Source organism: Haplochromis burtoni, unplaced genomic scaffold (assembly GCF_018398535.1).
Source record: "Haplochromis burtoni strain Fernald_Lab_line unplaced genomic scaffold, NCSU_Asbu1 Contig_153, whole genome shotgun sequence".
Taxonomy (NCBI): Eukaryota; Metazoa; Chordata; class Actinopteri; order Cichliformes; family Cichlidae; genus Haplochromis; species Haplochromis burtoni.
Window position 1 is genome coordinate 346,020 of NW_024582514.1, and position 22,593 is coordinate 368,612.

At 40.0% G+C, this 22,593-nt stretch overlaps 1 protein-coding gene and 1 long non-coding RNA gene across 4 annotated transcripts in view; one reads left to right on the plus strand and one right to left on the minus strand.

The window, feature by feature from the left end:
• eml2 (EMAP like 2) overlaps positions 1 to 14,429 on the plus strand; it is a 32,553-nt gene extending 18,124 nt beyond the window's left edge. For all 3 annotated transcript variants that reach the window (XM_005932589.2, XM_005932590.3, XM_005932591.3), the window contains 18 exons: positions 4,072 to 4,100; positions 5,433 to 5,562; positions 6,067 to 6,216; positions 7,147 to 7,216; positions 7,403 to 7,513; positions 8,049 to 8,144; positions 8,309 to 8,443; positions 8,574 to 8,673; positions 9,065 to 9,219; positions 9,431 to 9,556; positions 9,652 to 9,783; positions 9,884 to 9,951; positions 10,108 to 10,196; positions 10,310 to 10,407; positions 10,666 to 10,753; positions 10,915 to 11,010; positions 11,273 to 11,403; positions 12,830 to 14,429. In XM_005932589.2, the coding sequence (XP_005932651.1) occupies positions 4,072 to 4,100; positions 5,433 to 5,562; positions 6,067 to 6,216; positions 7,147 to 7,216; positions 7,403 to 7,513; positions 8,049 to 8,144; positions 8,309 to 8,443; positions 8,574 to 8,673; positions 9,065 to 9,219; positions 9,431 to 9,556; positions 9,652 to 9,783; positions 9,884 to 9,951; positions 10,108 to 10,196; positions 10,310 to 10,407; positions 10,666 to 10,753; positions 10,915 to 11,010; positions 11,273 to 11,403; positions 12,830 to 12,955 (1,930 nt within the window). In that variant the 3' untranslated portion in view covers positions 12,956 to 14,429. The remainder of the gene's footprint in view (positions 1 to 4,071; positions 4,101 to 5,432; positions 5,563 to 6,066; positions 6,217 to 7,146; positions 7,217 to 7,402; positions 7,514 to 8,048; positions 8,145 to 8,308; positions 8,444 to 8,573; positions 8,674 to 9,064; positions 9,220 to 9,430; positions 9,557 to 9,651; positions 9,784 to 9,883; positions 9,952 to 10,107; positions 10,197 to 10,309; positions 10,408 to 10,665; positions 10,754 to 10,914; positions 11,011 to 11,272; positions 11,404 to 12,829) is intronic.
• Positions 14,430 to 14,446: 17 nt separating this feature from the next.
• LOC102295176 lies at positions 14,447 to 22,059 on the minus strand. Its single transcript, XR_316438.3, has 3 exons — positions 21,866 to 22,059; positions 19,191 to 19,317; positions 14,447 to 15,823 (listed from the first exon to the last, which is right to left on the minus strand). It is a non-coding gene; the product is annotated as an uncharacterized LOC102295176 (long non-coding RNA).
• Between the last annotated feature and the right edge of the window lie 534 nt (positions 22,060 to 22,593).

The following is a 22,593-nucleotide window of genomic DNA, read 5'->3' on the forward strand; positions in this document are numbered from 1 at the left end:
AACATTGATAACATTGATTGAACATCCTGCTCTACATGCAGCAAACATACTGAGCATGTGTCTGATTGGAGAGGACTATTTTGCACCACATTGGACCAGTTTAACATCAATGTGTCTGTCTTTATTTTCATATAATAAGTCATTTCAAAGTTAGGGTAGCACGAGTATTGTACAGGGTTTGCATACACTACGGAAAAGGAAAAGATTCATATCATGTTCAGTCTGTCATCTCCTTTTTGTGTTTGTATCACTTGGATCTAGAATGCATTACATGGAAAAACTGTGCCTTCAGCATTTGCTTTTTGAGGTTTATAATTTTACAGGAAATCTGAAGTTGGTTAGATGAAACTCTAATGATCGTTAGAATCAGAATAAAGCATAACATTGGATTAAAAATGCAGATTTTTCTTATTTTTCTTCCTCCCCTTTTGCTATCTGGAAACTGTCTGATGCCTCATAAGTGTCAGAGTTGATTAGTGTATGACGAAAACAAAATAAACTAATGTATTTTGCGCACAAGTGAAAATATGAAGAAAGTCAACTATGTTCATGTCTATTGTTATAGCTGCTGCAGTACTTAAGTCCTAATTGAGCAGGAAATGGATGCATGCACTCTTGACCGCTCCCACCACTCCCACCACTCCCACCACAGTTCAGGGGGATGAGTCCCATTACTCGGACCACAACATCTTCTGCCTCCCTGTGTGTAACACTCTAATCTCCCAGATGGATGGAACTAGTACTTAAGAGTTCCTATAAGAAAGAGAGAAGGTGTCTCTTGTAAACCAAACAAATGCTCTTTGCAAGTTTGAGCTGCAGGAGTAAAAATATCCGTTTATTATTTCAAACCACTAAATTTAGGATAAAATATCCTGATTTTGTTGCTTGCAAAAAGTGGTTAAAGTTCAATATATTCAAAGTGACAAATGGTCCAGCACAAAAATGTCGGTCCTTTTAATCTTTCTGCAGATGCACCGGGCTCATTAGTGCCCTCTGGTTCTTACAAGAACCCTTTGTGTTTTCAGAGAGCCCACAGAAAAGGCCAACTACACCCTCGGTGCTGCATGTTAATGAGAGGTCTGTTTGTGCGTTCCCTCTGCCTGGAAACCCGGTGACTAGTGACGGCCGCTGCCGTTGGGTTGTAGAGGCAGAGTTATGTGCCCTGTCCGGCTGCCAGTTGCGCAGCATGGACCGCCATAATTACAGGTTCTGGATCAATCGTGTTCTGTTATTGGCCAGAGCCATGCCACGCCTCATCTTCCTGGCAGACCACACTTACACATGCACACAAACAGAAACACATGCTCGCAGTTCAAGGAACAAACAGGGCTTTATGTGGTTGCTTTAAAGAGCCGAAACCCCTCCTGGTCGCCTCTAACTGCCCAGAGACACAACAGACACCGCACAGGCCCTCGGATGACTCGTCTGTTTGCTCTGCTGTCCTTTAATCTTCTTCAAACACACACGCAGGCTCTCATCTCATTTTCCTGTTTTCTTTTTGCATAGGTCCCTTGTTCACATTGTAACAAACCTATAAAAGAAATCTCAAATCATTGTTTCAGTTGACCCGTAAGCTTAGAGAGCTATTGACATGTCTCAATACTGTCAAGATTTTATTTAGTAAACTCCCCATTAAACAAATATCAGGATACACACGGCACAGCCTGGGGTCTTTTCATGTTTGTATGCCGCAGTCTTTCCCACTCACTCAGTTTCTTTATGTGTTACTTTCATAATGCAGCCTTGGTAAAGCTTCTTTTTGTCAACTAGTCTGTTTTTTGAACCGACCCACCAGGTATGGAGGTTTCATGCTTTCAGGTTTTCCCTCTGTGGTGTTAACAATTCTTTTGAAAGCCTTCAGGGAGATTCCTCATATTTGACATAAATGTTCAAAGAGGTAGTGATTAGAATATGTGGCAAAATGTCTCCTCACAAAACGCATATCACCAGGAACCAAAAGATAGCTTGTGTCCAAAATCATTCACCTAATGTGGAACTACTGGAAAAATGAAAAAGGTTGAAAAAGACACATTCCAGGTTTTTGTTTGTTTGTATTTCTTAGTCATACTCCTCCTACAGATCCATGCATAACAGATCAAGGCTGGATAACTTAAGTACAGCAAATAAATGGATATTTTATTGAAATTATTAGTGAGTACTCAGGGTTTCAGACCAGCCATGTGTGGTTGGTGATGATCTTCAGTGCCTGCTTATTACATTCTTCCCTTATGAGCCTGAACAGATATTGGATTTAAACCTAAATCTAAACTAACTTTGCTATAGTAAGATGTTGATTCTAGTTTGAGTGGTTTATCTTTGTTTATCTGTGAACCTGAGACAAATGTCCTGTGTCACTGCAGTTTTCCTCATAGTACTCTTCTGTATTATATGACTTGCTCTGTGGTTGTACAATAAATCTACATGAGAAGAAGTGTGTTTGCTGCTGTTATTTGTTTGCCTGTGTTTCCATAGAAATACTCAGAAAAGTCACGCACGTCTTTCTTGATTCTCTTGTTGCTTTGCGAGGACCAAACCTCCATTTCCCTCTTATCGTATCAAGCCTTACCTTTATTGCTGTTGCCATGGTGACATCCAGCTGTCAGCCGAGGCAGCGCTTCAACATCCCGATTGGTTGATAGCATCCAGACAGGTTAGGTTGAGTTCTCAGCATGCGCTGAAATGCTTGGCAGGCAGTTCTGATTGGGTGACAGCCGATTCAGGGACATCTGCAGCTCTCGCTGATGTGGCAGGTTTTGATTGGCAGGTCTAATCACGGATCCTGGCAGAGTGGCTGACTCGCCGGTTGTCATTTTTACTTGTAAATGCATTTAGCTTGTCTGTGTGGCATCTTTTAATTCTGACCACTGCGATGCTTCTCTGTCACACTGTTTCACATCTGCCGTGTGTTTCACTGATAGGCGCTGACACTGTCTGCGAATACAAGTGGACTTCTGTTTGCTTTGTGTCTGCTGACTCGTCTTTACAAACCTGTTTACACAGCAGAACTAGCAAGTTGGAAAGCTTTAGGCATCAAAGATAATGTTAAAGAAATGTGTATCAACTTGCCCGGCCCGGGGCAAATACAAGCTACTTTGTTGTTTTCTTTATTTGTTTCGCCAAGTTGAGGATAAAAGAAATTCATCAAATTTTTTATCAAACCAGCCTTTCAGTATCAGGTCTTCTGGTCCTCTGTGTATCCAGGCCTGTTACCTACTATTCCCAGGTGATAGTTTATATTCATATTCTAGGAATATAAGAAATGAACCTTTAAATCCTAATCAAACCTTTAGACCAGTTGCTGTGTTTGATAACTGTGAACCACAACAAAGCCGCACGATTTATACCCCAATTCCTGTTTTGTTTTATGTTTTTTCTATGAATATTCAAAGAAAATTAATCTGTTAGATATTCTTTGATATGTTTTCTGACACGGCATGAGTTTGACCAGACTACTGGTCAAAGCCATCCATCCTATGAATGACCTACCCGCAGAAATCTCTACAGCACCACTATTTCTTTTCTCAGGTGAAGATGTTATTTACATTAAAGTGTGCCATACTGCATCGTAGCTATAATCGTATGCACCAGATCTGATCTTTCCAGTTCCTGCCTCAACTGTCAGCTGGTTGTTGACATGTCTGGGCTGATTGAAAGCTCCTCAGGCCTCTGCTTATAGTCCTTGCCATCAGTGGTGCAGTTTCTAAAGTAATCTAAGGAGTGTAAATAATCACCTTTCTCCAAGGTCATACTGGAAATGTTGCGTGTCAGGTATGACTCATTTTGTTAAAAATATACTTTTCACTTTGTCTTCAGACTACATCATCTGATCCTCTGAAGGCGAAAAGTTGTGCACATCTTTGGACATGTGTGGTACACTCTGTGTGTGTCTGCCCTCTATTTTCAATTAACTGTGGGTGAGAGATGTAGCATGAGTAAATAATTTATAAAGACATAATATACCCACCTCTCAGCACTTTCGGAAAATGATTGTAACATTCATGCTGTTTATCGTGTAATGTGCAAAATAATATTAATTGAAGTCGTAACACCATTTTTCTTTTTGTGTTCCAGCAAATCCAAAGAATGCACTTTCAATGCAGGTAAAATAAAATTTTAATCCCACCATTGCTTTGCTTTTGTCTGTATTGTTCTGTGCGTGCGTGCGTGTGTGTGCGTGTGTGTGCGTGTGTGTGTGTGATAATTGCGTTAGCTGTTATGTCTCAGCCTCCAATTACTGTCACACTTTAATTTGCTGTAAAGGGGATGAGCAGCCTCTCATGTGTGAAACTCAATTAGCCTTCAGGAGTCCTGGAAGAACTCTTGAAGGATTCTTCTGACTGTCATTTCAAAGAAATGCATTTTCTCATTAGAGATAGTGATGTCCCATTTTAATTATTTTAGAGGATGTTGGAAATGCAGAGGATCTCCCATTAAGATGAGTACGAGACTACTGGAGATTTTGAATACGTTGTAAAACAAAAGATCTGTAATTGCTGGAAAGTGTTTAAGCATGTGAAGCTGTTTGTCTGTTTATGCATTTTCCCATTAATATATATTTAACAAGCAAAAATGTGACATCTTTTTAAGCACTGGCGAATTGTGAGGTGGTGTGCTGTTTTGCTATTTTAACTCCGTGGTTTTTTTTCTGTTGGACATTTATGCAAATTAGGTCAAATTAATTAAACTTATGCCTCATTGCATGCAAGACTTTATATGAAAAGATAATCGTCTACATGGAAGGAAGCAGCTATGAAAGTTTTATGCTGCGTTACTGTATCCTTGTTACATTTTATACCAGCAAATTGCTTTTTATTCAATTAAAAAAAAAAAAAAGGTATAAACTTTATATCACATGGATTTAAAGTCTTTTAAAAAAACTTCAGCAACACTTGCATACAACAAATTTTCCAGTTTTAGTCCTGTCTGTATTCTGAAAGGATTTTTTTTTGTGAGAGGCTGTTAACAATATTTCCTCGTTCCCATTTTGAAGTCTAATGTGCCACCAAAGAGACATGATAATTATGAAGCTGGCTTTATTCAGTGTTTAATTTTCTCTTCTGAAGCATGCAAAGTAGCACAAATTTAGAGAGAGATGGCCTCGTATGCATATTTAATCACAAAGTGTCTGAAAACTTATACCAAGCACCAAAGAAGGAAAAATGATTCTGATGTCAGGTGTTGAGTTGGGAGGTTTCTAGACTTCCTGCTGCGTCCGCTGTCTTCAAATTGGCATTACTGGAGTGAAACTTAAAGAAGTATTTCAATCAATTATGTTCTTACTGACACAAAATCATTTTGGTTATAAAGTTAGTAAAAAATGCTGTCAAAGCTAGAGAGGGTGATGGTACAGATGTCAAAACTAGTGTTACTTTGTCCTTCTCTCTTTTTTTAACTGGTGATCTTGCTTTTCCTCCCTCCCTCTTTAACTGCAGAGGACAGCTACGTGAGGATGTTCCTCCGCGGCCGTCCCGTCACCATGCACGTCCCAGACCAGCAGAAGGGGACTTACAGCCTTGACCAGAAGGTGGCGCTGCCTGACCATAAGCTCAAACTGCAGTGGGTGTATCCTTGATCCAGACAGAGAGAAATTAAGAAGTACATGAACAGTTTACTTAAAGATTCAGATGGTTTAGATATTTAAAATATCTGATTAATAGACTCAGGCTAGCGTTACTTTATTTTTAGGTTTATTTAGATTTATTCTGCTGTGATTCATACAACATGCAACTCTCTGTGGCTCACCAATCAACCTGTTAGACCATATAAACGTAATGGACGTGACCTCCGGTGTGGGAGTACATTTTTCTAATATAACTAATAACTAATGATCATATCTTCTGTTTTCACAGCTGTTCTGACACATATTTGTCTGTAAGATAAATAATAGGGGTGAAAGCACAAACTGTATCCCTGAAAACCAAGAAATTACAAAAAATAAAAATAAGATTTGGTGTTTCTAAGTTGTCTTAGTAAGAAGCATCAACAAAATATATAAAATAAAATTGCTGAATATTCTGGTAATCCTGTCCAGCATCACCCATCTTCCTTAATCTAAGCGTGGTCCAGTTATGGCTACCGTGGTCGTGACTGCCGCTCCAACCTGTACCTGCTTCCCACGGGAGAGATTGTCTACTTCAATGCTTCAGTGGTGGTGCTGTACAACACAGAGGAGCAGCAGCAGAGACACTACCTGGGCCACAACGATGACGTCAAATGGTGAGAAAACAGCAGGCTGATGAGAGCAGCCATTAAAGTCTTTTATTCTTTACAGAGACTGTGCAATTTCCTGCATCATCTCTGCTTTCCTCATTTACTCTAAGTCTTGTAAACAGATCCCGTTTGATCAAAAGCTGTGTTTAACTAACACACCGTGATATAGATGGTTTTGTTTAAACAGGCTCACTTGATGTTATGTCTTTTCATACAGAAGAACTAACATAACAATCATCATTCAAATGAATAAAAACTAGAGGAAACCTCTTTAAACAGTAAAAATGAAGCTAAAATGAGCAAATCTCCTCCCAAAAGAAATTAAAATGAAAAGAAAATGTAAAAAAGCAAAACTCTATTCGACCCCACACGTGAGACAAAGAGAGAAACGAGCTGCTCAGAAGTTGTTTTTGTTTTTGCGTAACACGTCATCGACAGCTTCTGTGTTTACCATCAGTGAAATTTGTGCTGTACTTAATGAGCACCAGTTGACATCCTGTGCCTGGAGACACTGGGATGTAAACATTAAGGCCCCCTGGGGCATGCTGGGAAAGCTACTCCGCTCTGCAGGGAAACAATCGTGCTCTCCTCTCCCACGCCGTCACGTGGAATCCGCCTCTTCACGTTGTCATTTTTTTTGTGTTTTAGAAATGCAAAATATGATTCACATTGAAATAAATATTGTATATTTGTTTTTATTGACTTGGAAAATGTGAGTCAATCGGTTTGTTTATATGGCTGTTGTTTATACATGTTGAGTGTCTATAACGTGCTTCTGAAAAATACTCGAGATTTCCTGTAAAAGCCAGAGACCAGAGAAAACGGCGTGTGTCACGATAAACATTTTTAAAGGCATCGTGTGAAAGAAGCAGAATGAATGAGAATTAATAATCACAAAGCCACAAATATAATTAATATTTTCTCATATCTTCTTAGCCTGAGTGTGCATCCTGACATGGTTACCATAGCAACAGGACAAGTGGCTGGAAACTCTAAAGATGGAAAGGTACTGCGAGAATCTCCAATCCTGCTGTAGCGTTGTCTCCTAATCACTAAATATGAAACTGAAAGAGCTTTAAAACTTCAAATAAAGTTTTGTTTTTGTTTTTTTTGTGGAAACCAGAAGAAGGTTTGATATGAATCAAACAACTTTACTATGTCTCCTCTTTTTTTTTTGTGTGTGTTTGTTCAGCTGCTGGCTCCCCATGTTCGCGTCTGGGATTCTGTGAGCCTCAACACGCTCCATGTGCTTGGAACGGGAGTGTTCGATAGAGCGGTCACCTGTGTGGCTTTCTCAAAGTCGGTAAGGAGCGTCTCACCCTTTTAGACTAGAGGTGTCAACATCATTCTAGTTCAGGGAATTACACCAATGAATAATGACCTCTAAAGAAAAAGGGGATGAATTTGGAGGTGTTTTATTTTAGTGTAAAGACATATATTCCCCTAAAACTTCACATTTAATCAGCCAACTATTTATGTGTCTCAGTTTTTCTACATTCATCATCTACGTCAGTCGGTGTCATAAATCACAGGCTTAACAACGTTACTTGAGTGTGTTTTGGCAGGCGATGGTTAATGTCTTTGTCAGTAAGAAGCCCGTTAAACTGATGAGTCATAGTTCTGGCTCAGATATAATCAATGCTTTAGTCAGCCAGACTCATGATGTGATCTATATATAACACTGCAAGTGTAATGCTTCCTGCAAAATATAATACAATCCCAATAACTATGCACTTATCCAAATACCCAGTTTTTACACAAGTCGTTCAGGCCCCTTTCTATGTTTTCATGCTTTATTAAGATTTAATCAGTTATTTATTTATTCATTCATTCACCAGAATGGCGGCACCTTCCTTTGCGCTGTGGATGATGCCAACGATCACATCTTGTCAGTCTGGAACTGGCAGAAAGAGAAGCAGCTGGCTGAAGTCAAGGTATGGCCACCTGAGTCTGATCTCATTCATACAGCTGTATCATTATTGATCTCCTGGTTTTAAATTTTTTAGATAACATGCATGGATGAAGGATTTTAATGGTATGTTTTCATGAACGTAGCAAATTGAATGAAACAATAGCTTCCTGGCTTCTGTCCCTGCAGTGCTCCAATGACTCTGTGCTGGCCGCTGTGTTTCATCCCATGGACACCAACCTGATTGTTACCTGTGGAAAATCTCACATCAACTTCTGGACCATGGAGGGGAACACTCTCACCAAGAGACAGGGCCTGTTTGAGGTATCGCAACTATACACAAGTTGTTTGTTCTTAAAACCCTGCTGTATATTTAGTTTTATTTCTTAAGGTGCAGTCTATAACAGCAGTCTTTTCTGTAGTCCTTGAAATCCTTATTTGTCTGGCTTTGTAGAAACACGAGAAACCAAAGTATGTGTTGTGTGTGGCATTCGCTGAGAATGGAGACGCCATCACAGGAGACTCCAGTGGGAACCTCTACATCTGGGCCAAAGGTACGCTCAAAGTGAAAGTTCTGATCCAGCTTTTTTTTTTTTTTTTCTTTTTTGACAAAATTTAGAGATTCAATCGCCAATCACAGAAATCCTGGCTGCTTGAATTAACGAAGGTTTGAACACGTTTATATTCATATATGATTGTTTCAATAAAACAGGAATAACAGAACATAAAATCAAGCATTTGTGGATACAGCTAACAAAAAAGAAAAAAAACGAAGGGAAACACAAAAACTCAGCAAGCCACTGATAATGGGGGGTGGGGCATCTGACATAGATACGGCAGTCTGGATTTTAAATGAAATCATTCATTTATCATTACTGTGAAGCACAAATGTAAAGAGGCAGGATATCTGCTGCTCACTCTCTGATTTCCTGTGTCGTCTGACAGGTGGTACCCGCATCAGCCAGGTGGTGTCAGCGGCGCACGAAGGCGGCATTTTCTCAGTGTGTGTTCTCAAGGACGGCACCATGGTGTCTGGAGGGGGGAAAGACCGCAAGGTGGTGCTGTGGGACCACGATTACAGAAAAAAGGCAACGATGGAGGTGAGCGAATTCTCCTCTGAGGGGAAATCGGAGGTCGTGAAACTTCTGTGGAACCCACTTAAATATTATTTTAAACTTTTCTCAGTTTAGTGATTAAACTGTCAGTGGGTGTCTCTTGTGCTGCAAGTAAATAACTCCAAAAAAAAGTTTTATTACTTAATGTTTTGAATATTGTGCTTTCTTTGACTCTGTGCTGCATGTGTGTGTCCAGGTGGGAGAGTCCTTCGGTCCTGTTCGTGCTCTGGCTGAAGGTAAACCCGGAGAACTCTTTGTTGGAACCACCAAGAATGCAATCATCAGAGCTGCCTTCCCTGATACATTAACGCCTATTGTGCAGGTACACGCTGATAACATTCACAGGCTGACTACTAACAAATATTTTAACTTTATGCATGCTGCATTTTAAATAAGAAATGATATGATGTGCTACAGGGTCACACCGATGAGCTGTGGGGTCTGGACATCCATCCCACCATGGAGCAGTTTGTTACCTGCTCACAGGACAAACAAGTTCACCTCTGGGATGCCCACTCCCACCAGCCCCTGTGGAGCAAGACCATCGAGGTGAGGAAGATTTTTGTGAATGAAGACAGCGTTAGGGACTGAGCTTCCCGTTCAATCACAAGTACTAAATAACAAGTATGTCGTCTTCTCTGTGCTTTAGGATCCAGGGAGGTCTGCAGGCTTCCATCCCAGCGGGGCTGTTCTGGCTGTGGGGACCATGACTGGAAAGTGAGCCTTACAGCTGAAACAAGTTAAAATTCAGAAACTGAGCATTGACAAAACATTCACTAACACTGATCTCCTTTAATGCTGGAGATATTAAAGCCTTCCTATTTGGATCCTTGTGATGTGCATTTTCCCAAATCTCTGCCTTGTGTGTTGCAGGTGGTTGGTGCTGGACACTGACACTCGGGATCTTGTTTCTATGCACACAGATGGCAATGAGATCATTTCCAATGTCAAGTACTCTCCGGGTAAAACATCATCTGCTCACCTCGCTGACACAGATCCATAAAATGTTAAAGTTCAGACAAAATTTCATATTTCAGTTCATTGATTTTCTGCTAACTTCACTTTGTGTCTGCAGACGGTAACTTCCTGGCTGTCGCTTCCCATGATAACTTTGTTTACATCTATGCTGTAACTGAAAACGGCCGAAAGTACAGCCGTGTGGGGAAATGCACTGTAAGTAGATGCTCACATGGAGCGCCAGTTGTAAATGTCTGTTTGTAAATGAATTCCCATTCTTACAGTGATCTCTTTTCATAAAATCAGATCGCTAGTGTCTGAAGGCTTAAGTAGTTTATGGAGGTTGAAAAGTGAATTGATATATTGCTGTTCTTTGGATGAGAATTTCACTCAAAATTAACATCAATAACATTAAAAGAGAGTTTTAACAAAAAATGTTCAATCGTCACTCTGCATGATCTGCCTCTTCCCCAGGGACACTCCAGCTTTGTTACCCATGTGGACTGGTCGAAAAACAGCCAGTACCTTGTCACCAACTCAGGAGACTATGAGATCCTCTTCTGTAAGTCATACTTCATGTCTGTTCATGTGCACTTTTAGCTCCACCCTCTGATTTTACTGTCAATATAGGAATCTGGTAAAATATGAAACTCATATCACTGACATCTCAAAGTTATGTTCATATGTCAAGGAATCTTTTGGGGGGGTTTCTTCGGCTTTTAGGGGAGGCATCCAGTGGTAAACATGTGACCAACATGGACACAGTGCGCAACCTGGAGTGGGCCACCTCCACCTGCACTCTGAGCTTCAACACGTTTGGTAGGTTGATAAAACTTTTTAAATTCATCTATTTTATCACACTAGTATTTTGCAATGTTTGCCTGAAGCAAGCGTAGCTCTCACACAGTCGTTTCTTCTTGCGAATTTGTTTTGATGGAGAAGAGCACGGTGTTTTTATGTGGCCGCAGCTAAAAAAACACGAAGTGACTGAAGATGCTGTTCCACTGTCTTCGTCGCCCTCGTGCTAACTCTGCCGCTGGCGCTTTCTTTTTGGTTTTTTTTGTCTTTTTGTGTCTTGCAGGAATCTGGCCAGATGGAGCAGATGGCACAGACATCAATGCTGCGTGCAGGTCACATGATGGATCCCTGCTGGCCTCTGCTGATGACTTTGGCAAAGTGCACTTGTTCTCCTTCCCCTGCTCTCAACCAAGGGTCAGTCATGTTAACTCACAGTGACAAACACAAAGCACATCAGAGCCGGGGTCTGCGTGTTTGTATGCTCGTGTTGAAATTTGTTCCACTTCGCAGACACGCTTTCAACACTGCCAGAACTATGTAGCTATGGTGTTTGTCTCTCAACTGCATTGTGATTAAGTTTTAATGAACACTGGGGAAACCCAATGAAAGCTCAGCAGAAATAACAGAATACTTTATCATTATCAGGCCTGTAATGTGCACAATGTCTGCCAGGTGTTTATATTGTGCTCACAAACCGTTGCAGGCTGTTAGACACCTTTTTTACAAGTTTTCAGTTAAAGCCTTCTAAACTGGGGCTGTAAACTAAATTGTCCATTAAGACAAACTGGCTGCCATTAGCGCAGAAAATCACAAGCTGTAAAAAGTTACAACATATTTTAAACAGATTTGGAATGAAAATGAGTGTTTAGTGGCTTAAACCAGACAGTTGTGTTTCATGAACAGCTGGTACGAATGTAAAAACCCCACATTATACATTTGTTTTTCATTGCAAATAACCTTCATGATTATTGAAACTTAGAAGGTTCATGAGGTGATTTATGTGACCAAGAAGGTTAACGTTGTTTAAAGAAGATAATTTTCTTCTCCAGTAATTTATATTTGGTATTATTGGTATTGGACCGCTGTTCCTGTAGCTTCCATGCAAATAAATCTAAAGCTGCAATAAGACCCCCTGTCAAGAGGAGAGCATGGATTCGTAGATTAAATAAGTCAGGCTCCTATTGAATCAATGGAGTTGAGGTCGAGATGGGTTGCAAAGTGGCTTGCAGGGGCAGCAGCAGCTCTAGCAAGACTACAGCAGCTGAAATAACTTCCCATATGAGATTGTTCAACTTTATCTGAGTAAGATGTCACTGTGGCTATGATGCACACAAATTTACACATGCATAAACAAGAAAAAGAAAAGGGTTACTATTAACAATGGAGAACTTAAACTCTGTTATTGCTCTTGGACTCTACTAGAGTATCTTTGCTTGAGTCACAGTTCAAAATAAAACGTTTGTATCTTGTACTTGGTTAAGCACCTCAGTTCATCCTGAGTCTGGAAGGATCAGTTTTAGCTCCTCCTTCCTTAGGTCAACTTTCTTATGATTGGCTGCCCCTGACAAAAGGGAAGGTTTAAACTGCAGGTGATTGGGGATTATTATGACTATATTATCATTTGCTCTCCATGACATCTTACAAAGCACAGAGTAGGATGAAACCGAGCATTTAGTGCAGTAATGTATCCACCAGGTTAACAGTGCATATAGTTTATACATCCTTCAAATAAAGAAAACCGTGAAACTTTCATTTAAAATTCCCAAAAGAGCATGTTGTTCACTTTTAATTAATTACTCCTTAACTTTTTTTTTTTGTCCTGCTTTGCTTTGTTATCCAGGCTCCAAGTCAAGAATACGGTGGCCATAGCAGTCACGTGACCAACGTTGCCTTCCTGCACGATGACAGTCACCTGATCTCCACTGGTGGGAAGGACACCAGCATCCTGCAGTGGGTGGTTGCCTAGGCAAAATTATACACCTGCATCTCTGACTTCCACTGGAATCCTGTCTGACCCTCGTCACATCTTCTTCACCTCATCTTTATCCTCGGGCTACCACGGGGCAGCAGCTCCTCTGTGCCTACTGGAATTTAAAAAAGTAAAGAAAAGAAAAAATGCACCACCGTAACTTGAGAAACCCAGAGATGTGACACCAAATGAGTATCACTGGAATAGTTTAAAGTGTACTGCTGTTTCTTATAGACTGTAGAGAAATTACTTGTTGTAATGGAGGAAATTACTAACTTTTACCATTACAAAAAATAAATAAATAAATCAACTACTGCAAATCCACCTCATCTGACAACACAATAAATCTGCAATTTTTCCATTAATACTAACTGGGCCTGAACTTTTTCAACCCTTTAAAGGGAAGTACATCTGTTCTAAATTACAAGCCTGTCAGCAAGGTTAAGATCATGTATACTGCAGTTTGTTAACCATTTTGAATGCATGCAACACAATGAGGGTGAAAGATACAATAAGATTTTAGGGTTTAACATGATGGTATTTTTCAGACGTTGGTTTCCATAAAGTGTACATTTCTTCAAACTTGTTTGGGGTGTATAAACTAACACAATACAAAAAAAAAGGAGGCGTGACACGTTGAACTGAGGTACTTAGATAAATTTTTTCATAACAAATTTAAACCAAATTTTATTTAGTGCTGTAAAATATCCATGATTTGTAATAACAGAATTAAAACATGAACCTTTTAGGAGTGCAAGATCTTTTTTTTCTCCCCCAGGAGTGTGGAGTAGATCCCTGTGAACATGCAGTGATCTTTCCTACACCTGGAAAATCACAGATAAAATTTCAAACTTGTGCAAAGATTAAGTACAGCAACACAATGAAGGTGTGATACTCTAAAACCATAAAGAGTGATAAATATTGGCCTGCATTTGAGCAAATTAATATTGCATTAAATGGGTGAAATCTTCCTTTTAAAATGCTTATAATAACCCCTCTGCCTTCTTCTCTTCACTGTTACATCACTCAGCATTTCCATACTCTTAAGGTGCAGATTGTAAGTATAGTACAGATTGCTGTTGGAGATTGTAAACGGTACAAAGTGTCTGTTTTGTCCCGAGCCTTTTGATTTCTCCTTCTACTGCTGGGCTGTTGTGTTTCTGATTGTACTACTACTGTAAATGTGCTGAGATGGCACTAGATGGCGCTACAGCGCAAGAGAATGAGCATGACTTGGGCTCCCCTCCTGTAGATGTTGTCTAAAAGGTCTTTAGAGTAAATATATATTATGCAGTATATCCGAGTGGCTGTGTTATTTTAATATTTAACTGTAACAACGATGGATGTTAGAATTATTATACTCGTGGCACTTTTAGTGATTGACAGCGAGGTAATGTAGGCTGCTGTGCCATGGAAGCTTGGGCTGTGCTTTGCCTTCTTGTTTTGTTAATAAAGTTTTTACCCAAATGCACATGATGCTTTTTTCCCCCCCCCCCCCTTTATTTCATCAGCCAAAAAGCCGAACATGATGCATTGATGTCAGTGATGTAAATGAATAAAAACTAACAAAATATTCCCAAAAGTATTCACTGATCTGCCTTTGAATGCATATGAACTTGAGTGACATCCCATCTTGAATCCACAGGGTTTAATATAGCAGCTTCAACTCTTCTGTGAATCTCCAGAAGTGCATTTTATTCCTACAGAAGCACTTCTGTGAAGACGGCTATTGATGCGGACACATCAAACATGTCTCCGCTCCAGTGGTGGTGTGCTTTACACCGCTGCATCCTACGCTTTGCATTGCACTTGGTGATGTAAGGCTTGGATGCAGAGCCGTTCCGTGAAGCTCTCTACCCACTGTACTTGAGCTAATTTGAAGGCCACATGAAGTTTAGAAGTCTATAGCGATTAACTCTCCAGAAAGTTGCAGACCTCCGTGATTTTACATTGCCTACCACAGCTGAGTCGCTGGAATTCTCAATCACTTTGTTAAAATACCGCTAACAGTGGAATATTCAGCAGTGAGGAAAGTTCACGACTGGACTTGTTGCACAGGTGGCATCCTGTCACGGTATCACGCTGAATTAAATGTGCTCCTTCTTCCTGATGCTGCTCTCTGCTAAGATTGCCACATCTGTCACAACTGTGGTCTTCTGTTCCTTTTCAGCCACCACTATGTGTGGTTGGTTGGCCAACAGATGCTTGTCTGTCTGGAATGAAGGTCCTTGTTGTTCTCAACCACCTTTGGGGGCGTCTTCCATCGGGACTAGGGTACTTAGTAGTCCATATGTGGCACAGATGTTCATGTGCACTATCCCAGTCACTTGGTTGTGCCTCTGTGTCAATTAGTGTTCACATAAACAAGCAACTAAATGCAACACATTACTCACCAAGCTCATGATATCAGATTTACATACATTTTCATATGATTAATAACAGATGGAAAATATTTGACATGAATACTGGGATAGTTGAGAGGAATTCTAGGAATCCGCAATCAGTGGTAATCAGTGATGGTTATTTGCAACAACACTTCCAACATTGTTATGATGTACAGCAGCAATTCTGCAGTTTTTTACTTTAAAAAGCATGAAATGGAAACCCAAAGAAGATGATTCCAGTGTTTATCCAAAGAACAGCAGAATGCAATAAGCATAGTGACGTGACACTGCACTGGTGTTGTCATGACGGTCAAGTTTACCTATATCCAATGTTCCCTTCGTAAGAAGAAACAGGGCACGGTTTATCAAACAGGCCCCAACTGCTGCTGGCACAAACGTACTGTCCTCTTATGAAAAGTGCAGACTCCTTCCTCCATTTCCATTTCCATGTGGCCTAATGCAATCTTCTCTCACAAGGGTTCTAAAAAAAATAGTTTAATCTCATTAGAAAACCCAGTCAGCATAGAGAACTCATGGTACTCTTTTCTGTGCTGGTAGGTTCCTAATCTTTATTTTTTTGTGGGTATGCATTTTCATTTGACTATTTTTACGTGTTTAAGGGTTTGTTTGTTTGTTTTGTGTATTTGCATTTGATTGTTTTTAGTTTTTCTCTTGTCTTAGATGTTATTAACTTGAGCCCCACTTTTCCCTACCAACTGTTGCCCAGTAGGTGAGAATGCAACCGGTCTTGAGAGATTTATATTTTTATCAAGTCTTGTTTAAATTCCTTCTTTTATTGGATATGTGGGACATATAAATATATAAATAGGGTCATAAAACTTCAGAGTTAAGATAGTGAGTTTAATTGCACCAGCAAAAGAATTAAATTTGGGCAGTTAGATAAAATCAACAGAAGTTACAGTAGTTTGTATACAGTCCTTTGATATACAACGTTTTTGCAGAAGTCTATACTCTGTACTGAAAAAAAAAAATAAAAATATGCCCATAGAGGGAAAGTAGCAGCCAGGTACTACTAATGAAATGCACAAGATTCACTGATGATCAGCAAGTGTCACCACCTCTGTGTGTTAACGCAATGCCATGATCCCAACAATTTCACCCCAAGGTCAGACCGTGCAATTCTCAGAGAATATTGCAAAAGCCCAAGAGCTCCATCGGAGACTCTCCAGGCCTTAGTTACCATGCTAAAGGTCATGATTGTAGTGATTTACACATTCACTAAGCAAGTGAAAGGCTGCTGTTTTGGAGAGACAAATCCCTTTGGTGTTCAGGCAACGGCTGAAAGTGAGCATTATTTTTTTATGATAGTAGAATAATTAGAAAATGCTCTGAGCAAGCCATTTGACTTGCTTGTGAGGAGGAAGCCTCTTCTCTCTGAAGAAAGCATGAGAGCATGACTAAGACTGCAAAGGTGCATCTGAAGAAACCACAAGATTTCTGGAACAATGTCCTTTGGACAAGGTAGAAATGTTTAGCCAAAATATGCAGTGAGACAAAAAATAGAACATATCAGCTCTGTTTGTCAGGTCATATCAGTATGCTGGTAGTAGATATCAGCACAAACATCTCATACCAGCTGACAGCACGGTGGTGGAGGGGTGATGATTTGAGTTTGTTATGCAGCCACAGGACCTTAGCCGGTTGCATTAGACTGTAGCAGCGGACCATGAACTCCTCAGTATCCTAGTATTTTAGAATCAAACACAAGTCTTTCTGGCTGAAATGTTATTGTGACCCCTGAGGACACGAGTGCATAAATAAGTGTTTGAAAACATCCAGAATAATGTGAGAGTCTGATAAATTTATCCTTGAAATTGTTAATTTAAGTTATTGCTGCTGGACTACAGAATCGTGACGTATACTTACAGTATACGATATAGTATAAGTATATCTGATGTGTCCTACATGAACATAACAGCTGACCTTATGCATTACTGAGGGCATTCACAAGATATATGCAACATATACCCAGCTCTACCCGATTAAATACAATAACACTTATGTTTCTATTTATATTTGTAGTTTATATTTGTTTTCATAACTCAACTGTGATATGACAACAAATATAATGAAATCATGAGGCCAAATGATCATGTGATGACTGTGATTTTAACCAGAAGGGTTCAAATAAGCTCAAGAACTGCAGGAATACATCCTCTCAGTCCTGCATAAAGCATTTATTAAATCAGCTTTTGGCTTTGCATCGGACCTGAACGTCACTCGCAAAAGTGAAAATCTTCTAATTAATTTATTTCACTATCACATTGTATTTCCTGCGTGCTCTTTAGTCTTTATACAACACAAACTACTCTTCCGATCTGGTCTGAGGACCTTTGATTGTCAAAGATCCCTATCACCAGCAACACTTTAGTTAAAACCACTTGAATTGCAGTCTTGAATGAGTATTATAGATTTCTTTTTTCCAATTACACTAAACAGCATTTTGCCTGCCCCAGCTTTAATGCTACTGTAGAGAAATACTGGTGTGGACAAAGTGATTACAAAGTGAACTTTAGAAGCTGCAGAAAAAAAATCAATGAAAGTCAGAAGCAGACACAAACTAATGACAGAATTAGCTTTTTGTAGCATGACTCGTGTAAAGACCCGTGAGCTGAAAATAGTTCCGTTTGAAACCAAATACTTAGAAAGCCTGTCTTAACTCAGCAAAATCATAAAATGATTGAATAGAAAATACTGATACAGAGTTATTCATGTTGTTATTTTTCTTTTTTAGACTTATTCTCTTATATCCTTCTATAGAAAAACACTTTCACATGATCTTCTGTATTATTGATAGGGTACAATGTAAAGCGCCTTGAGGAAACTGTAGTTGTGATTTGGCACTATATAAATAAAACTAAACTGAATTCTGTAAACAAAGTAAAGCGTAACAGGTTAGCATCCTTACAGTCACTGATAACAGATCATCTTTTTATCTCCGGATCACCGAGGCCTGCTTTCTCATGATCAATCTGTGAGTATTTACTGTTCTGGTGGGTTCATCTAAAAATGGCATTAGATTCTCTGAAAACATTCAATTTTCTGGAGGGGCTGTAGCAGTAGGTGGTGGAGGTATTATTGATGTATGATTCATGGTTGGGGATGATTCATCGCTAATTCAGTTTTATTAAGATACCAGCAAGTGTTTAATTCTTGCTGAGCTCCCTCGACGGGGGACGCACATTTCCCATACGTAGAAAGGATGAGACCGAGACATACAAGACCCTAAATGTTAACATAATAAACATCGACGTGTAGGAGGAGGGGGCATGGAAGAGACAGGAATGCTTGGGCTTATTAGACACATTCGAAGATGGAAGATAAAATATTCCAAGTGTTTTAGTAAGCTTCTTGTAGTTTACTTTGGGTCTGTACTCAAGGACGGTCGTGCATAATACAGGAAGAAACTGGAGCTACATGAATATGCATATCTGTTTACTTTAAATCCTTCCCACAGTGCAGTGCTAATGCTAATTCTGTGTTGACCGATCGGACCATGAAAAACTGTCTGTAAAGACATAATGTTTGCCCATTAACTGATTCATTATGCTTTCACGGCACATTACTATGAACTGGCTGATGTATGTGAGTGTAAATAATTCACAGATGAACTGCACTGTCTTTCAAATGTGTCTTACTGATTAAAATAATTATTTTTAGTAATACATCAATCTTATCACTTGGCCCACCTGTGGAGGGTTCATGTGTTTTATGTGCAGCAGCAGCAGCAGCATCTGACAGACTCAAAGCTACAAAGTGCTCTGGATGTGGATTTCATCCCAAAGTCATTTGTGTGGGATACACAGCCAATGTCATTTTATACATACCACATGTCCTCCAGAGGTTTAGAGAGCGAGAAAGCTGGACCCAGATGTGCTATACAGAGACTGGCTGTGACCAACATCAGTTTCATCTTAGACACACTCTGATGTAAGGGTCTGAAGATGTTCAGCTCTTGTGGATGAAAGAGACAAACAGAGATGAGGGTTATACAGGGAGTGCAGAATTATTAGGCAAATGAGTATTTTGTCCACATCATCCTCTTCATGCATGTTGTCTTACTCCAAGCTGTATAGGCTCGAAAGCCTACTACCAATTAAGCATATTAGGTGATGTGCATCTCTGTAATGAGAAGGGGTGTGGTCTAATGACATCAACACCCTATATCAGGTGTGCATAATTATTAGGCAACTTCCTTTCCTTTGGCAAAATGGGTCAAAAGAAGGACTTGACAGGCTCAGAAAAGTCAAAAATAGTGAGATATCTTGCAGAGGGATGCAGCAGTCTCAAAATTGCAAAGCTTCTGAAGCGTGATCATCGAACAATCAAGCGTTTCATTCAAAATAGTCAACAGGGTCGCAAGAAGCGTGTGGAAAAACCAAGGCGCAAAATAACTGCCCATGAACTGAGAAAAGTCAAGCGTGCAGCTGCCAAGATGCCACTTGCCACCAGTTTGGCCATATTTCAGAGCTGCAACATCACTGGAGTGCCCAAAAGCACAAGGTGTGCAATACTCAGAGACATGGCCAAGGTAAGAAAGGCTGAAAGACGACCACCACTGAACAAGACACACAAGCTGAAACGTCAAGACTGGGCCAAGAAACATCTCAAGACTGTTTTTCTAAGGTTTTATGGACTGATGAAATGAGAGTGAGTCTTGATGGGCCAGATGGATGGGCCCGTGGCTGGATTGGTAAAGGGCAGAGAGCTCCAGTCCGACTCAGACGCCAGCAAGGTGGAGGTGGAGTACTGGTTTGGGCTGGTATCATCAAAGATGAGCTTGTGGGGCCTTTTCGGGTTGAGGATGGAGTCAAGCTCAACTCCCAGTCCTACTGCCAGTTTCTGGAAGACACCTTCTTCAAGCAGTGGTACAGGAAGAAGTCTGCATCCTTCAAGAAAAACATGATTTTCATGCAGGACAATGCTCCATCACACGCGTCCAAGTACTCCACAGCGTGGCTGGCAAGAAAGGGTATAAAAGAAGAAAAACTAATGACATGGCCTCCTTGTTCACCTGATCTGAACCCCATTGAGAACCTGTGGTCCATCATCAAATCTATTTCAAGGAGTAAACAAATCAAATCACTTTTATTGTCACATCGCATGTGCAGGCACACTGGCACAGCACATGCGAGTGAAATTCTTGTGTGCGAGCCCACAAGCAACAGAAATGTGCAAACACAACAACACAAACCAGCAAATACAAGAATGGCTACATCTGAAACTAATAAATATATGTACAATATATAATAGTGTATGCATTTCTGGATGTGTATACTAAACATTTTCCTGTGTGTGTGTGTGTGTGTGTGTGTGTGTGTGTGTGTGTGTGTGTGTGTGTGTGTGTGTGTGTGTATACACATTTTACAAATTAAATAGTAAAAAAATAAAATAATAAATGAAATATATAAAAATATACAGAGTTGAATATGTGAAAACAAGACATGGCATTTACTATGAACCATGGATGTGGAGTCATAAATGTGAGATGTTCAGTAGGTGAAACAGTACACCTCTCTGAACAGTGTCTGGGAGGCTGTGGTTGCTGCTGCACGCAATGTTGATGGTGAACAGATCAAAACACTGACAGAATCCATGGATGGCAGGCTTTTGAGTGTCCTTGCAAAGAAAGGTGGCTATATTGGTCGCTGATTTGTTTTTGTTTTGTTTTTGAATGTCAGAAATGTATATTTGTGAATGTGGAGATGTTATATTGGTTTCACTGGTAAAAATAAATAATTGAAATGGGTATATATTTGTTTTTTGTTAAGTTGCCTAATAATTATGCACAGTAATAGTCACCTGCACACACAGATATCCCCCTAAAATAGCTAAAACTAAAAACAAACTAAAAACTACTTCCAAAAACATTCAGCTTTGATATTAATGAGTTTTTTGGGTTCATTGAGAACATGGTTGTTGTTCAATAATAAAATTATTCCTCAAAAATACAACTTGCCTAATAATTCTGCACTCCCTGTATGTACGTTCTTAATCAATGCGCATGCTTCAAGATACTCATGCTGATTGTGTTTCCCACTGACACCTCGTCTGTGACACAGGAGGTAGAACAGGTCATCTACTAACTGCAAGGTTGGTGGTTCGTTTTTTGGCTGGCCAAAATAGTCTGAGCCTTGAGTTTCTTTAGATGGAGTTATCAGCAAGTGTGAATGCCTGAATAACGCTCTTGTAGAATAGAAAAGCACTCCATAAGAACCAGCCTGTTTACCATTTGGGTTTCAAACCTGGGGTGAGCATATTGAATGGTCCAAATTTTGGTTTGCGAAACAGAATTGATCCTGTGTAGGTGCCCTGTACTGGAAAATGTGCAGTGAAATTGTTGACAGCAAACATCAAAAATAGAAAATGACAGACTGCACACAAATAAACTCCAGGGGCCTTCTCTGCTTCAGTGAAACTTGAGTCATTAATTTCCTTAAAAGGCCGATTCAGTTCATGAGCACAAAATAAGGTTAGGTCTCAATGTCTTCCTTAAGGTCACCTTTGGTTTGTGTCCTCTGGTGTCCTTTGAGGTAAGGGCTGAAAACTGGAGTTGGTTGGCAGCTGCTTCCTGTTTTCTTAAAGTGGCAGAAGATGTGAGTGTGAATGGTTATCTCTGTTGCCCAGTCACAGAATGACAACATGTTGAGGGTGTAACTGACCAAAACAGATAGGCACACACCCTCTGTGACGGCAGTTGGATAAAATATTTGAGGAAATTAGGAAAATGGTCGTATTGCATGGCTGCAGTTTAGCCGTAGGAGACAGAGCCATCTGTGTCTCGTGACAAACACTGAGAGACTAGCACAACTATAGAGACATGGGCTGCAATTTATTGATTTTCAGTCTGGTCTGGTTGGCCTTTCCTTCACTGTGACAGCAGAACAACGGAGAGGTTGAATGGAGAGTGGGGTTTAATCCAACTATACCACTGGTGTCTGTCTGCTGGGACCAACAGAGCAACAATATACTTAAATTAGGACAAAAAAGTGGAGCAGACTGACCTCGAGACAAAACTGCAGAAACCAACAATCACTTAATCATCTGACATCACAAAACTAATTCATCCAAACAAAATGTAAGTTTTGCACCACTTTACACCCACACTGTTGGGTCTGAGGAACAACTGTGAAGGAGTTACTTAGAAGAAATAAGTCACGCAAAAACATGAAAAATGTGACACTTTTCTGATGGGAAACAAGTCGTGAGAACAGAGAATAGACGGAGCCG